Here is a 17465-nt window from a genome sequence, read left to right as displayed (position 1 = left end):
GGCTGGAGATGACTGGATGTCTCCCAACACCAGAAGCTCCACGGAGGCACCGGATAACGACCCTCCATCAACGGAAGACTCACCAGCTTCTGGAAGAGGTGGCCCATGGTGACCTGGCTGTCCCACTGCTGCACCTTGGGGCAGAGGCTGTCATAGAATTCCTTGTGGATCTCATAGATGTCCTGGATCTTGTAGAAGATGGTCTCAATCTGTTGGATGGTGAGCACGGGCTGGGAGGTGGTGGCTGTGGCCTTCAGGGGTTTCATGGGCTGGGAGTGAGGAGGAAGAAAGAGAGAAGGTGAGAGGTAATAAACCAGATGGGCAGAAGGCCCAGGGCACTGATTCGCCCTTCCCGCAGCTGGAGTTGTGGCTAGACAAGGCCACGGAGGGCAGGGCACCTGAAGTGTGGTTTGCATCGAGTAGCTGCTGTCATAGGCTCCAACGAACTGTGCCCTACTGCAAGGTCCCCAAGAGCCAGGGCCTGGTCCAGCAGCCCTCCCGGGCCCACGGGTTAATGCCAGGACACATTTCCCCCATGTCCTGTCATCCAAGAGGTCCCCGGCCCCCAGCCTATACTGGGATCGCTTATTGGTTTAACAGGATCCATGCCTTTCTTCCACAGTGGCCTCATGTGCTGGTTATAAGCTCCCTTGTCACACGTCAGTGGAAGGGAGGGTTGACTGGGAATGCAAGCCCTGGGCTATTTCCTTCCAAGAAACAGAACATGATTCTAGGATTTGGGGTAGAGTCTCAAAGAGACCCAACACCAGTCTTAGCTGCACTGACAGAGACAGCGAGCAGGTGGCAGATGCCACTGCCCTACCTTCTGTACCCATGGCAGACATTGCTAGTCAATCGCAGTGCTCTTGCTCACTGAGCCTGGTCCTAGTCTCAGACTCTCGACGCTGAGGTTGATTGGTAAGATGAAACTTATCTGTCAACTCAGCTTAGCTACACCAAGGTGCTCCAGAGCCCGCAGGTGGACTGGATGCAGTGACAAACAGTAACTCAGGACCACTCCTAACACTGGCGGGAGCTGCCGCTGTCACCCTCACGCCCAACAGAAGGACCGTAAGACAATGGGACCTGGGTGCATTTTCTTCAGTGTGATTTTCTGTATTTTCTAAATCACCTACAATGAGTAAATATTAATTTTATAATCAAGGAAAAAAGCTATTAGAATTCATAGTTAAAGCAAAAAAACCACCTGATATCAAAAGATGAGGAACTCTTCCTTGACTGGCCTTCCCTCAGCCCCAAAGCCCCCCAAGATGCCTAGACTGCACTCCGGAGGCCCTCCGGGGACAGGGTCTGGACACCTGCCACTTAGAGAAAGTATGGGAGGGGCAGGCACATTTACGCAGAAGAGAGGAGCCTGAGTCAGATGTGGTTAATGTTCTTCATCCAGCTGAAGGGCTGTGTGAAAAGAGGCCTTTGACTTAGTCTGAGTCACTCTGGAACCCAGGAACAGCCAGAAGTCATGGAGGCAGGTGTGGACTCACTGGAGCTGGCCCCCATTTCCTCACAGGATTGGGTAGTGAGCTTTCCAACCAGAGAAGCATTCTAGCTGACAATGGGCAACTCAGTGCCAAACTGGATGGAACAGTGACATTAACAGAGACCAGAGTTATCAGTGGCTCACTCTGAGAGAGGACCAGCAGCTCAGGCCACCACAGCAGCCAACCTCCAGCCATGCTTCCTGCTCTCCTCCCTACTGTCTCTCTGCTAGTGGTGGGGCCATGTCTGTCCATAAGAGGAAGTCCCATCTACCCAAATACCCAGACGATGCTCTGACTTCCGGCTCCCTCGTCCTCCCAACGCTGAAAAGTCCAGAAGCAAGGATAACGGCAGGGAAAAGCAGAGCCCTCCTTCTGACCCTCTCAGTGCTGGAACCAACATAACCCTAATGTCCAGGCTTTGCTAGGGCAGTAGGATGGGGTTTTCCTTGGTGAAGGCCAGGGGGTGTATGTTTGAGTGGCAGCTCTGCCACTTAAGAGCTGTGGGCACGTCACTTAGCATCTGGGCCTCAGCAGTCTCATTTGTAAAACTGGGATAATATCACCTTCTCAAGAACACTGATGAGAAGATCAAAAGCCATAATTTATATAAAATATCAAGTATGTGCCTGGTACCCAGAAGGCAGCCAATAATGTTAGCTGCTACTATTATTATTATTCGCCCCACAAATAATGTACCAAGTGCCTAATGTGAGGCCAGACCAGGTATCCAGTGATTCCCCACACACGTCCAATCCCTGCCCCGTGGAGCCTCCCATCCAGTAGGGGAGACAGACAGAACAAAGGAAACAGTCAAGCACATTATTGCCACCTAAGTGCAATGAAAGAAATAAGAAGGGGACCCCCTGAGACAAGGTAGGGAAGGACAGCTTCTCCCAGAAGGGAACATTTACCCTGAAATGAAAGCCTGGGGGCTCAGAGGACAGCATTCCTCAACGCCGGTCCCAAGTTGGGCATGGACTTGGTGACTGAGAGGAGCTGGAGAAAGCCAGGGAGTCCGTGTGCAGTGGGTACATGGGGCAAGGGGCGAGGGAGAGGAATGGGGCCTAAGGTGGGGCTGGAGGACTGGGCAGGCGCCAGACCAGGCAGGGGGAAGGAATGTGGCTTTTAAGACCTTGCAATGACCTGGCTTTCCCTGAAGGAATTTAGGCAGGGGAGTGATGGGGGGCCAACTCTCCTTTCAGGAGATTAGTTTTCTGACTCATGATCCTTGCTCTGGAGAACATTATAATCCATTCATTTGGGTAAACTGGACCGACGCAAATGAAACAACGTAGTGGACAAAGCCAGATAGGGCCTTACCCGTCTTGGACTGTAAATACCAACCAAGTGGGCCCAAGGTTGTGCTGGCACAGCTCAGGGGGCTTCACAGAGGAGGTGACAGGAACAGGGCCTTGAAGGTTGGGAAGATCTGAGCAGGCGGAGGGTGGGGGATGGGTAAGCACACCAGGCAGGGAAACAGAAGGAACCAGGAGCCACAGAAAGGGAACACTGTTCTCCCAACCCTAGGTGGGCGGCCGCACTCAGCTTCAGGGCTCCCAACATTCTGTGAAAGATACAGAGCTGTTTCTCAAGATCATTGTCCTAGTTTATCCTTTTTTCCTCCCCCACCAGGATCCAGTGGAGGGACAAGTCAGCACAGAGTCCCAGAACCTCTACTCCTTGCTCCTGCCTGCGTGCAGTCCCCACAGAGAGGGGAATGAAGTCCCTAGGGTGGCAGGAAGAGCCCTGGGAAGACGCAGGGTCAGGACTTCTCAGAAGCTGCTGAGGAAGCACGCATCGGCCTCCTAGGCAAAGACAAGACCCAATGGCTCGGCTTCCCTCTGAACTTCCCACTCTGTCTACAAAAAAAGAAGAAATAGGTGCTCACCAGCAGCGGGTCACATGGACGGGGCCTGCACTCAGGCCGTCACAGCATTCTCAGGACAAGGCTGGGGACCTTTGGTCTCAGTCCTGATTTCACCTGGGAGCAAGGGAAAGTGCTGGGCGTGTATGGGCCCCGGCTGGCCAGAGAGCCTTGGAGGCAGCTACTTTTCTCTGCCGAAGCCCTGAATCCAGGCCTCAGGTCCAGATGAATAAAAGGCAAAAGCAACCCAACACTGAACTTGGATTCAACACTGTTCTTCTGCCCTAGGGCTGGCACACTGCCACCTCCTCCCAGAATCCTGCTGCAGAAAGCAAGGCTAGCCCCTGGCTCTCCATTTCATCAGGGAAGAAATGGATTCTTAAAAGAAAGGATCACTGAGCGACCTGGGAGTCGAGCCTGGCTCCCCATTTCCCACGAAGTGCTTCTCGGGAACAGGGGCCAGGTGGGTTCTGACTCATCGTGGGACTTCACACAGCTATCTGTCGGCTCTGTCCCCCAGCAACCTGCCTTTCGAAACAGGGGAAGAAATCAGCCCACTTCCTCCACCTCCTATCCCAGAAGGCCTGGAGGCTGCTGGTGTGTCACCCCGGTCACTCCTCCCGGAACCCAGGGAGGGAAGCATCGGTAACCTGTTTTAGAGATAAGGAACCTGAGAACCCCGAAGCAAACTGCCAGAATGAGAGGCTGAGATGGGAGGGCCGGGGGCCCGTGGTGGGAAGTGCTGTAGCAGTGGCCAGAGGCAGCACCTGAGCCCCCTTCCCACGGTGGGTGAGACGCAGAATGACACGCATCTGGTTTGTCTCCCTTCCTCCACAGCCTACTTTAGCCCAGGCTCGCAGGCCCACTCCACTCATCGTCTGAGCCAACCAGGAACCTGGAGGTTTCCAGATTACCAAACCCGGCCCCGGCCAACAACCCAGGGGGCAGGAACAGAGGCTCTTGTGTGGGTCCCAGCTGTGCCTGTGTGTGCACACAGCCTTGGGTACACACGCCACACACACCCAGCCATCTGCATATCAGGAAGTGTTAAGCTGAGGACAGTCTGACACAAACACGGTAGGAGCAGAGCCAGGGCATTGGGTGATGAGTAGGAGATCTGGGAGTGGGCCACGGAGAGGAGAGATTTTCTTCCCCGGGGCCCCTTGGTCAGATCACTCCCCAAAGAGCAAAGGGCTTTAGCAACCAGGCAGCTGTGAGGGGAGGGTTCCCAGCAAGTGTGGGGAGGCTTGATTCCTTATCTGTGAGGCTCATTATCTGAGGCTATGGCTGTGGAGGGTCCTGCCCCCTCTTCCCGGGGCTCTCCAGCGCAGACCAGGCCTCCCAGCTGGCCTCTCCCCTCGCTCCTCCTGCCTCTGTTCAAGGAAGAACCAAATCGGGGCTGGGAGGAATAAGCAGGGGGGGGAGGAGGGATGTGCCCTGGGTGGCCTCAGGACTTCGCGGCCCCAGCCTCCCAGGTTTGGCCTCTGAGGCATGAGCTGTTAGGTGAGGCAGGGAGGGAGTGTCTTGGCCCCTACTTCTGTTGTTATCTTTGCCCGGACACACAGAAACTCACATGAGGCCCAATGACTGCCCAGAACACAAGAACGCAAGCTAGAGGGGCTGGCCTCCTCCAAGGACGCGCCTCCCCTTCCTTCAGGGAAGGGCTGTGTTGACAGAAACAGGCCCCGACCTGCGTCTCTCCCAGCACTGGACAAAATTACAGCAGCAGCTAACGCTTTAGTGTCTGTTCTAAGAGCTTCACATACAAACTCATTTTGTCCCCACAACAACCCCACGAACACAGTACTAGTATCAGTATCCGCAGTCTGCAGATGGAGAAAAAGGGCCACAAGGGTTCATGAACCTGTGAAGGGCTTGAGTTCGAAAGCAGACAAGCAGGGATTCTGCCAGGCAGTCTGGCTCCTTTGTTCGAACTCCTCTCAAACATGCATCCTCTTAGTAATAACAGTGACACCCCCTCACTTTGCTATGGCAATTCACTGTTTCTGAGGTGTACCTCACACGTGTCTGGCCAGTCCTCTGCTTGCCTCAGCTAATCTGAGTGCCTGGGTCCCCAAAAGGATCACCCGATCCTCTCAACCCCATGAAGAAGACAGAGAAGATCACGGGATTATTCTCATCTTCAGATGAGGACGATGAGACTCAAGGAGGTTACTCACAACTTGCCCAACGCCGTGGTTTTCAAAACAACACCACCCATGAGAAAGAACGTGGCCCGGTATATATAGATATATATATATGCATACAGACAACAAACCCAAAGTTAAGTGAAATAGTACTTATTCTTACTATGATGCACACTGGTATTTTCTTTCTCATTTAATAAAAAATGCTGGTTCAACCTATGTTGATTTCACAATGCACGAATGGGTTCAGATGCAGATATGAAAAACAGTGCCACGAGTCTATGATTAATGGCAGAATCAAGTCTTGCCCTAGTTCTGACCCCAGACCGCAGTCCTTGTCTATCTGCCACACTGTCCATCACTTGAAAAACGTTGCTATGCCTACCAATAAACTCCCAGTGAGACCTGCCACAAACTGAGCCCAGGCTGTCACAAAGTATCTGCACATTTCTTCTCTCTTCTTTTCTCTCTCTCTCTTTCTTTTTTTTGATGCACATTTCTTTTTATTTTTTTTAAAGATTTTTATTTATGTATTTGAGAGATGGAGGGAGAGAGAGAGGGAGAGCGTGAGCAAGGGGAGGAAAAGAGGGAAAGGGACAAGCAGACGTGGGGCTCGATCCCATGATCCTGAGATCATGACCTGAGTCGAAATTGAGAGACAGACGCTTCACCCACTGAGCCACCTAAGCCCTCCAAAGTATGTGCACATTTCGATGGGTATTCCTTGGGTAAGAAACCCAAGGCCTCTGGGACCCTGGGTGACAACATCTCACATCATAGCAAGTACTTAAATGTGTATCTTATAATTCTTGTAAGAATGAGTTTTTATTCCTCTACACCTACATTTCTTATCCCTCTTTTACTGATATCATCCCACATCTCAGGCTGCAAAACACCCAGGGGGAAGAACTTTACATTCCCCAGTTACTCTGCGTGGGATCTAGCCGCACCTAATGAGCGCTTTCTTCAAAGGCAAAAATGCTTACATACCTAATATGAATAATATTTCCCTCCCAGTCTGAGTCTTATAATGTCTCCATCTTGGGAGGAAACTGAGGCACCTTCACAGAGGGTTACTCTGTGAGGGTTGGGGATGGTCTAAGGCCTCAGAGCTATGGTGCTTCTCAAATGACACAGATACCCTTCACGTCACATTTCCTGCCATGGGGCCTCGGGATGGTCAGGGCTCACTACTCCCAGGAGGACGAAGGACTGGGACCAGGGAATGACAGAGAGGACTCAGCTTGACTGACTGGTAGAGAGTGCCCAGGCTGGGCCCGCACCTGGACAGAGTACTGTCACTGATTAGCAATGTCTGTGTGTGGTCATGAGCCACGGGAGTGTTTGCCGTCTCCAAACTGGGTGTGCTTCTCCCATCTTTCCCGGGGCAGGTAATGGAGGGCTGGGGCTGAGAGGCACAAGCCCCTTTCTGGCAATGACCCCGGCTGCCCAGTGCCAAGGTGTCAGCAGACCAGTACAGACTCTACCCCCAGGGATGGACTGGCCCAGGTCCCCCTTCTTCTTCGACCCCAAAAGCCAGGTCTCAAGCATGACACTGACCAGCAAGCCAGAGCGTATACTCACCAGCAACAAGGCTTCCAGCTGGTTAATGTAGATCTCTTCGCTGGCCAGGAAGCCCGAGAGAACAAGCTTCCTCATCTCCAGGCCTTTCCCTGCTTCCACCTGCAGGAAAGCAAACCAAGAGCCAACAGCTCATGAGAAAGGAGGCTAACATCCTGAGTGACCTGTTTTCTTGCCTTTTTCCTCCTCTTTCATTAACACTTTTGTAGGGAATAAAAGCCAAAAATATTTATCATAACTTGGAAAATACAGACTAAAACAGGAAAAACAATTACCCATATTTCTGTTGCTAACATCTTGCTTTCTCTCCCACATTCTTTTTCCACATTTCCTTAGCTGCCATCCATCCATCCATCCATCCACCCACCCACCCACCTATTCAATCTTGTAACAGTGAGTAGGACAACAAAGGACCTGGCCTCATGTGTAGGGGCAGTTTAGTGGGGGAATATAGACAAGGGAAATCAGGGGGGCGCCTGGGTGGCTACGTCGGTTAAGTGGCGGATTCTTGATCTTAGCTCAGATCTTGATCTTGGGGTCATGAGTTCAAGCCCCGAGTTGAGCTCCATGCTGGGTGTGGAGTCTACTTAAAAAAAAATGCAAAAAAGAAAGAAGGGAAATCAGAGCCATGACTGGGGCAGGGCATGGTCACATGGGAGGACCCAACAGGGACTGGAAGAGCCTCCTGGAGGAGTATAAACTGAGAAGAGAGGTAGAGAGAATGAGATGAAGCGGCCACGGGAGCCCCATCTTGTGGCCTTCCAGCTACACCTCTTGCTATATCTTCCTGTCCCCGAGGGCTTAACCCCACAACAGAAGGTGCTGGCTGTGAAGTCCTCAGCCTCACCCCTGTACCCCCCAGCATTTCCTGACTGCCTCACTGTGCAAGGCACATATCCTAACTGGCCTCCTCCCCACTCCAGAATTCCTTCTCCTCTATGGTCATGCCCCATTTAGTCTTGAAAGTCCATCTTGCTAATCTCACACAAGGACCCTGTCCCACCCCTCCCTTCTGCTGTGGGCCTTGGCTCCATGGCCTGGATTCTTCTAACTGACCTCTGCCTCTCTCTCCTCCCTTCACACCACACACCAGAGCCGGGTTAATCTTCTGAGAACACCACCTTACACCTGACGCTTGTCAAGGTCTTAATATCAATACTGTAAAACTGTGCCATTTGCAATGACACGTATGGATCTAGAGGGTGTAAAACAAAGTGAAATAAGTCGGAGAAAGAAAAATACCATGTGGTTTCACTCGTATGCAGAATTTAGGAAACAAAACAAATGAACAAAGAAAAAGAGACAAACAAAAACCAGACTCTTAGCTGTAGAGAACAAATTGGTGGTGGCCAGCGGGGAAGTGGGTTGGGGGGATGAGTGAAATGGGCAGAGAATTAGGAGTACACTTTTCATGATGAGCACTGAGTGACACAGACAACTGCTGAATCACTATATCGTACACCTGAAACTAATATAACACTGCATGTTCGCTATACTGGAATTAAAAAATAGAAACAAAAAAATCAACACTGCAAAAAATGATTATTTGGGGATTCAATTAGGTCATTCATTTATTTATTTATTCGTTCAACAACTATTTGCTGAACGCCCACCAGACTCTGTAGACACACCGGGAAGCAAACATACAATAATCCCTACTCTTACGTGGTTTATAATCTAGAGGAAAGACAGTAAAAACAAAAAACAAGTAAATATAAATATATAACAATGCACTGTGATATGGGGTCTGGCTTATTCTCTGCTTAAACACCTTTACTGGCTCCTAGCGCCTCTCCCAACCCTGCCGACCTCCCCCGCAGCCAACAGATCTCTTCCCAACAGGTCTTCCCAACCTGCTGGGTGTGTTCTGTTCCTGCTGCCTGAGATGCCTGCTCCCACCCTGGCTCTTCTCCGCAGCACAGACCCTCCCGCCTGACGTGTGAGCCCTCTTGTGAACTGCCCGGTGATCCTGGGGGAGGCCCCTGTGGCAATGACATCACACTCCTCTGCACATTCTTGAAGGCCGGCACCACACAATACCCCTCGCACATGGGCACCTTACCTCTCTTAAGCCTTGTGCTTTTCACGCTCCTTTAGCCCTCAAATACCTCACTGAGGTGGGTACTGTATTTTTCCATTATGCAAACAGAAGCAAACAGGACTTGGAAGAGGGAAGGGACGAGCCCAGGGTCACACAGCCAGAAAGCGGTAGAGCTGGGATTCCATCCCAGTCCTCGAATACCAGATTCCAGACTCTCCCACTGCTTTAATGATTTCCTCGCTCTCATTTTCTTTTCTTTCTCAAGCATCGGATGCTTACCTGGAATCACAGGTAAGCACAGAACCCTCTCTGGGCATCAGCTGCACACCCTTACTTATTTAGCACAGGCTGGGAGAGTATATGAAGCTATCAGAAATTTCTGAAGTCCGGAGAAGAGTGGCTTTCCTCCAGCTGCATGACCTGTCTCACTGTGCTCCCACAGCTTTCCCACCCTTCCCCAAGCAAGGGCCTGAATCCTTGGCCTTCCATCAGCAACCTAGTTATCAGATCTGTGCCAGAGGCTGCTGCCCCCAGACTCTCTGAAATGTTAACTGACCCTGTGATAGAAAAACAACGTCCTGCCAAAGATGTCCACATCTGAGTCCCCCAAACCTACAAATATGTCACCTTATATGGAAAAAGGGATTTTGCAGGTATGATCGGGCTAAGGATTTTTTGATGGAGCGATGACACCGGATTATGTAAGCACAAGGGCCTTTATGAGGGGGTGGCAAGAGGGTCAGAGTCAGAAAAAGCAATATGACGAAAGAAGGGGAGCAGGGGGAGGGAAAGAGATCGCAAGATTGGGAGATGCTACACTGCTAGCTTTCAGGACCAGGATGGCCCCGTGAGCCAGGAGTACAGGGAGCTGGTAGAAGCTGGAAAAGGCCTGGGAATGGATTCTCACTCCTAGAGCTTCCAGAAGGAATGCAGCTCTGCTGGCCCTTTAAGACTTGTGTGTAAGAGAATAAATTTGTGTTTTAAACCACTAAATGTGTGGTAACTTGTTTCAGCAGCATTAGGAAACCAGTATGAACGCCAAGCTTTAGGGAAGGACAATAGTTATGTATCGATGGCCTCACAAGCACCAGGCGCTGTTCTGAGAGCTTTCCAGGGATTAACTCAGGACAATCCCACACTCTGGAAGGTGTTGTCATTATCTCCCTGAGACACAGAGCGGAAACTGCCCATGGCTCGGAGCTGTTGGCATTTCAGGCAAGCAGTACACCCTTCAAGGAGCAAGAGCTGAGCCTGGAGCAGGGCCGCAGGCCCAGCCCCTCCTGGTCAGACTTGAGGCCGCTCCGCACGCCACACCAGCCCTGCTGCTTCCCAAGCCCGAGGAATGGGAACTCGCCTTCCGTGTTGGGGGCCAGTGCTCCCCTACTGCACCCCATCCCCCTCCTGTTCCCTGACAACCGAAGATTTACCTGAGGGCCTGGCAAACATCTTGTAAAGGAAGTCACTTGAGGGACATTGTGAGCTTAACTGGAGGGCTGGCTGGACTAGGACCCGGATGAAGACCTGGTCTCTGCAGCTCCCGCCACACTGTCCCCCTCCTCAGCATGAGCACAGAGCCCGTGTGCACAGTCCCTGCGACAGCCCAGCGCGGCAAGACAATCTCCTCAAGAGACTCCCACCTCAGAGTCCAATCTTGAAAGAGCTCCCCAAAAGTCAACAGTCACCCCCAAGAGTCCCACTCTGGGCTACTCTCCCTCCGAAGTTTTGGCTGGCATGGGGGGGGGGGCGGAGCTGGTGGAAAGCCTAAGCATGTGAAATTAAGTTCTGCTCACATTACCAATGGGAGGTCTGCTCTTGGTTACCACCAAAAACCTCTTCCTTTTTTTTTTTTTTTTTTGCTTTCCTCATACCCCCATGTTCCTGGCTTAGAATTATCTGGAAATTCACAGTTTTTTCTTCAATCCTCATGAGGCCATTCTTGTCTCATAAAACCCCAGGGCTGGACATTCATTCATTCTGCACTATGTGCCAGGCGCTGGCAACACAAATACAAAGATGAGGGACAGTCTCTGTCCCCAGAGAGCCCTCCAGAGGTGGTGCCCACGTGCCCAGAATCCGCAGGGCCCCCACAGTCTGTGCCACCCTGCCTGTCAGTCCCCCAGCACAGGGAAGCTGCCTTCTGAGTGACACTGTCTCTACTTCCTCCCCAAGCGGGGCTCATGAAATGCAGCCACTGTGGCTGGTTCCCTCCCAGAATTTCACACAGTCTGCTAGGCTGAAAGTCTGTCGGCTCAAGGCCCCCCAGTCTAAGAGCTCAAGTTCCTCCGGTAGGGAGAGTACCTACAAGGTCAGTTTAGCAAGCTCCGGCCTGGTCTTCTACTGGGTGAAGCGGCCAAATTAAAGCTTCTAAAGGTTTGGGTCTAGGCCAAACCAAGATATGATCTGTCCAGGAACTGCGACCTCCTTCAAGACAATAGCAGGACTGAACAGGCAGGGCCACCTGCCATTCAGAGCCTTAGGCCAAGTGGCTCTGCACCCAGCAGAGCTGGGCCCATGGGCCGCACCACTGTTTGGGGAGCACCCAGCAGGATCTGCGCAGAGTAGATGCCACCGGGTCTAGGGGCTGTGCCTGTGCTAAGCATCAGCTTCAGGACAGCTGGCCCCTCTCTGAGCCAAGACAACGCAGGGACAAACAGCCATTCCTCCTCTTCCTAGCGCTAGGCACTGGGGAGCTCTCCTTCAGCTATTTCCTTAGCAGAATTTGGAGGGGGGACAAAGCCCACTCTCCTGGAGGGTGGATCCCTGTATTCCAGGCTCCCTGCTGTCTGAGCCTTTGGGCAGGTCCAGCAGTGTTTCCAAAGGTCAGGTGTTCACATCCCACCTTTGCAGTTTTGTCATTCATACCACCTGCACTACTGTTTACTTAATACCGTTCTTTACAACTGACTTCTTAAAAGCCCAGCCTCATCCCAAGTATTATATTTGAAATCAAAAGATGTACAAGTCATATTTTTCCTAATACACGTTAAAATATAAACCTAACAATTAAAGTGCAAAAAATACATCTAGGTGCCACCTAAAATCACATCTCGAATCATCCTAAGTAGGGCCCACAGCCCGGGAAACACCCCAGTGGGGGACACAGGCGTGGCCATCACGATACCCAGTGGGGGCCAAAGACACTGGGGCCAGGGAAACAAATGTGGGCGTTCCCGATTATCCATTAAAAACCGGCACAGAATAACACCTGATGGGCTAATCTGCATTACAAAAGGACTTTTATTCCTGACAAAGGAGTTCCTTTAAATAGCAGCTTTTAGATAGCAAGGCCACAATCAGCCCTCCGTACCTTTAAATAGAATCGTATGAAAGATTTTTGGAAAGCGTACAACACTTTAAGGCCAGGAGGTGGTGTTGCTATTGGTATTAACGTGATTATTAGTTTATAGAGAATTAACTCCTCAAAAGGAAGTCTCTGTTGAAAGACACAGCAAGCTCCCGCCCCAGCTCTGGAGGAAACCACTGCCCTATCCACCTCTGTCCCCCTGGAAGATGAAGCATCTCAGAAATTACACTGAAAGCAGGACTGATTTATAGGACACCCGCTCAGGGACACAGCCGCTGCGGGAGGTAAGTACTCCTGAAGTAAAGTAATAGCCAAGAGAGAACTGCCTTGGATTCCCACCAGCTGCTGAGAAGTGTCGATCGTGCTGGACTGCCAAGACCATCCATAGCCCAGGACAGGAACACACCCTCCAGAAGTGCCCCTTGACCACACACAAGCACACACACATGCTCACACGCACGTGCACGCATGTGCACCTGGTCCAGCTCTGACCCAAACAGACGTGGTCTCTTCTCCTCCGAAGTTTTTATCAGAACCCTGAGGACTTTCTCACTATATTCCTATTATCTGTGCACTTGTCCCCTCGCCTTGAACTGTGAACTCTTTGTGAGAAAGGACCACGCCGTGTTCATCCCATCTCCTCCCCAGTGCGAGGCGGAGTGCTTTGACTAGTACACAACCTGAATGACTCAACGAGGTTTCTCCCCACCCTTCTGCAGCCACCCTGCTTGCCTGCTCCCTCTACAGCTGACCAAGCTTGGTAAGGAGTGAGGGCATCCCAGAGGTGTTCAGGATGAGATGGCGAGGCCTGGAGTACCCCAACACTCAGGAAAGGCCCTTTCCCCCATGCTGACACAAGTCCAGGAAAGTTGAGGCAGCAAAGAGAGGAAGACTCCACCCAGGCGCTCTCAAGGATCTGGGAGGATCGGGGTTTTTAGTGTGGTGTGTGTCCGGGCCCCCTTGGCTTCGGTGTGCTCCCTCCTTGGAACACCTCTGAGTAGGAGAACAAGGCTGGGAGCGTGGTACCCCCTTTGGAGGTCCCACGGAGCCTCGTGCACTCCACAGATTCACTACGCACCAGCCACGTCCCAAGCTCTGTGCAGTGTTCAGCAGTGAATACAACATGGCCCTTGCCCTGGAGGAAAACAGGGCATAACCGAGGAGGCAGCTCTCTGGAGTTCGGAGCCGACTGAAATACGGGCTAAGGCTCAGGTATAAGCCAGAGCCTAGAGTAAGGGTGGATCCATCAGGCAGCATATGAACAGGATCCCATCTGCGCCGGGGAGGGGTGCTCAGAGAAGGCCCATTAGGGACCCCCTACACCTCCCATCCCACACACTACTTAGCTCCCAGCCGGTGTTCTTGGTTCATTACCAGACTTTTCCCCATCCTGTTCCTGGTGGGGAGGTTGCTCAGACCCCAAGCGCAGAGGCCTTTGCGGGCCTAGTGGAGATGTGACTTAACCCCAGTGCTCTGAGCTAGCACCAGATGAGAGAACCAGGGGTGGGATGCGAGCCATCACCAGCCTCCCATTACATCTCTCTCCTCCGAGCCCAGGCCCACAGCTACAGCTCCACCCAGACGCCGCCCATCAGCCATCTCCTGTGGGTCTGTCGTCTGTTTTTCACCTCCATTAGCTCACCCTCGGAACACACTGTAGCGTGGGTGTGGCAGGGCTGTGATCCCCATCTTACAGGGGGGACAAAGAGGCCCAGAGAGGCTCAGTGGCAGCCTCCTGCCCACAGCAATGCTCCTTGCACCATGACCTCCGGGGTGCAGACGGGCCCAGCATGGGGCACAGATGCACACTCTGCTAGGCAGCCTGGCTTGCATTCTGCAAACTCCCTGCCATACATTCCCACTGGCCTTCCCTTCTAGCCACAGAACAGAGAGGAGTTGAGCAAAAGGCTCTTAGTTTGGGGCTCCTAGAAGAGGGCTGAAGACATGAAAGAAAGGAAGAATGCACTGGTGTGGTTGCACAGGGGACGCCGCCCCTGGGGAGGAGGCGAAGAGAAGAAAAGGGGATTGATGCACAGCCCCCTCCTGCTTTGCCTTCAAGGCAGCTCCTATGACAGAACGGGGCATTGCTGGGGAGAACGTTCATGGCCCCAGAGTGAGTGGGCTGGGGCTGGCACATGCTTCTTGCCTACGCACACCTTGGGAAAAGTGCCCAACCACCTGGCTCCTGCCTTGAAGCTGTTATCACCCCCTTTTCGGCTGATCCAATTCTTTTCCCTCAAGGAAGCTCTGTGACCTCTGGCTCCCAATCTCTCCCCATGCTCTCTTGCCTTAGCTCAGACTGATGAAGTCTCCTGCCTAGGAAGCGAGTGGCCCCTTCGGCCTAAACTTCCCAAGTGCACTTATCCTACTGTTGCCATGGAAACAATGAATTATGGCCTCCTGGTTTCAGGTCGGCCAGCTCCTCTGGGGCAGCAGGCTCACACCACCGCTGTGCCCACCAGGTGACTCATGTCACTGCCAGAGAAAGCCCCCGGCACAGCTGGCCTGGGGAAATCCAGCAGCCACTCCCGCTGAGGACAACTGGTCCAGGGGGAGGAGGCAGGCACTGCACCTCTCCCCCAGAAACAGCTGCCGGAGAGCTCAGCCCCTCGCATCCCCTCGCAGGCATGCGCCAGCCCCTCTGGGCCGGAGTGCGGTGCTTCCACCCAGCCATGAGGTCTGTGCACAAACCAGCCATTTCTGCCCGCACACAGCTTCGGCAGTCGAGCTGCGAGCCCTGCCCCTCCCCCGACAAGCATCCAGGGCGTGTCACATTCCCACCTTCACGGCCACCAAGAAGGGGGACCCTGAGCCGGGGCTGGTCGGGGTTCCCAGCTCGCACTCCTCCAGGAGAAACACATCTTCATCCTCCAGAACCTTGTCCAAAAAGCCTATAGCCTCCTCTTCCTCTTCCATGGCAGCCGGAGGCGCGGAGGGCAAACAGGAAGCGGGGTCCACGCAGCAGCAGCAGCCGTTGCCGCCGCCGCCCCGGAGGGAGGCAGGCGGGCCGGGAGGGGAAGAGCGTGCAGGGCAGGCCTAAACCAGCATGCTGGCCTCCCCGGAGTCAGTCCTGGCACCCGGCCACGGGCTCCCGATGAAAGGCTCCATTATGAACCCTTTCCTGCTGCCGCTTCCCGGCCCTCCCGCGCGCCGGGGCTGCGGGCCGCTTCGCGCGCGTCCCCAGCCCGGGAGGGGAAGCGGCGCTCCGGCAGCCCCGCCGCCGCCGCCGCCGCCGCGAGCGCAGGGCCGTCACTGGAGAGACCGCGCGGCGCGCCGGCGGAGCAGGAGGAGGCGCCCCAGCCGGCCGCCGCGGCCCTTCCTGCTGTGCGTGCCGGCCCGGGCGCAGGCGGGGCCCCGCGCTCCCCGGCCGCCGCTCCCGAGCTCGGGCCGGCCGCCCCGCCGCCGCCGCCGCCGGCCCCACAGATCCCGCCCTTTCTGGACTCGGAGGCTCGCGTTTGCTATTAATACACAGGAAATGCACGACTTGACTCGTGAGGTGGAGCCGTTCCCTCTGTGCGGTCACCGGCCGGCGGCTGGCGGAGGCTTCTGGAGCGCGGAGGAGGGGCGAGGAGGCCGCAGACGGGCCGGGCGCGGGGGGAGGTCTGCTTCCCAGAGACAGGCTTTATTTACAGCCCCTCACCAGAGCCCGAGCAGGCAGGGGGAGGAGCGGAAGAGCAGCTGCCCGCGCGGCCTCCAGGAGGACAGGGCGAACCTCGCTGTCACCTTGGGATGGCCACAAACTGAGCCCCCTTCTCATCTCTGCCTCAGGTTCTGACACCGTTGCGGAGGGGAGGCCAGGGCCTGGTGAGAGAACAGTTTCTATCACCACTGCGGCTGGGAGAACGAGGCTTTGTGCAGAGGAGGCCTCAGCCGCCTCACCACAACAGAACCCCAAGTGCCAGCCAGGGTCTGCAGCCGGCCCACCCTGGCGGCCGGAGGGGCCCCACCTCCTACTCACGGGTGCTGCTGGGATGAGCAATCCCACCTCCTTGGGGCCCTTTTGCCTCAAAGGGGCCTCCGCCCAGCAGAGCCCGCCCCGCGGCAGAGGGTACAGGAAACCCAGGATGGGTAACACCAGCAGCCCTTCCCGCTCCCAGCCTGCTTCCCTTGCTTCCTCAACGGTGGCAGAAGCTCAGGCCGTCCAGAGAAGTCCACGCTGTGGCTGTGTAAGGCCCCAGCCAGGGGCGCCTCGGTGGCACAGTGGTTAAGCGTCTGCCTTCGGCTCAGGGCGTGATCCCGGCGTTCTGGGATCGAGCCCCACATCAGGCTCCTCCGCTATGAGCCTGCTTCTTCCTCTCCCACTCCTCCTGCTTGTGTTCCCTCTCTCGCTGGCTGTCCCTATCTCTGTCAAATAAATAAAATCTTTAAAAAAAAAAAAAAAAAAGGCCCCAGCCAGAGAGGAGCGTGCCCTTGCTCTCCTGGGGGAGGAGTTCAGGGGCAGCACCTGCGGAAAGCTTTCACCACACAACACCTAGGGCAAAGGTTGCGAACTCCAGCAGCCGTGAGGGTGCGGGTAAGATCCGTGGAAGCCAGCCAGGTAGGCATGGGGTGGAAGGAAAAAGCCACCACCCAGCTCCAGCTGCAGGCTGCCCCATCTCAGACTGTCCTAGAGAAGCTGGCAGTGTGGATCCTTAGCTGATCTCTCTCCATTTAAAACCGATGGCAGATAAATGACATTACAACAAAAGGAAACGAAACATGGTGCAGTCCAAATGACACACACCCGTGAACTGAATTAGGCCCACAGACAAGGTTGCTGTTTTCCTGCAGCTGGTTGTTTCCCTGAGGGAAGCTGGGAGGTGTGTGGGTATGGGAGACAGGGGTGGTGGTGGTGGTGGTGATCCCTGAATATCCCCTCTGTCCCGTTTCTTCAGTGGAACCTGCATCTTGGAATCCAATTCAGCGTCACACGCTGCCAACCCACCACTTCCCTTTGTAAGCCGGAATCATTGGGGCCACCATCCAGGTAGATCGGGTGGAAATTCGGGATTCTGGGTGGTGGGCCCTGAAGCTTCAGCCCCACTCGAGT

At 54.0% G+C, this 17465-nt stretch overlaps 1 protein-coding gene across 4 annotated transcripts in view; it reads right to left on the bottom strand.

Moving 5' to 3' along the window:
* ABR (ABR activator of RhoGEF and GTPase) overlaps positions 1–17465 on the bottom strand; it is a 172576-nt gene that overhangs the window by 62444 nt on the left and 92667 nt on the right. For 3 of the 4 annotated variants that reach the window (XM_045773297.2, XM_045773296.2, XM_045773298.2), the window contains exons 3-4: positions 7095–7193; positions 84–269 (exon numbers count right to left, since the gene is read on the bottom strand). In XM_045773297.2, coding sequence (XP_045629253.1) covers positions 84–269; positions 7095–7193 — 285 coding nt within the window. Of the gene's footprint in view, positions 1–83; positions 270–7094; positions 7194–15217; positions 16058–17465 lie in introns of those variants that run through there. The other variant, XM_045773300.2, reaches the window with a different exon arrangement.

The sequence above is a fragment of the Ursus americanus genome, chromosome 23, assembly GCF_024610735.1.
Source record: "Ursus americanus isolate L20-20 chromosome 23, mUrsAme1.1.p, whole genome shotgun sequence".
Taxonomy (NCBI): domain Eukaryota; kingdom Metazoa; phylum Chordata; class Mammalia; order Carnivora; family Ursidae; genus Ursus; species Ursus americanus.
The sequence above is the reverse complement of the archived record's forward strand: the minus strand, read 5'-3'. Positions and strand labels throughout refer to the sequence as shown.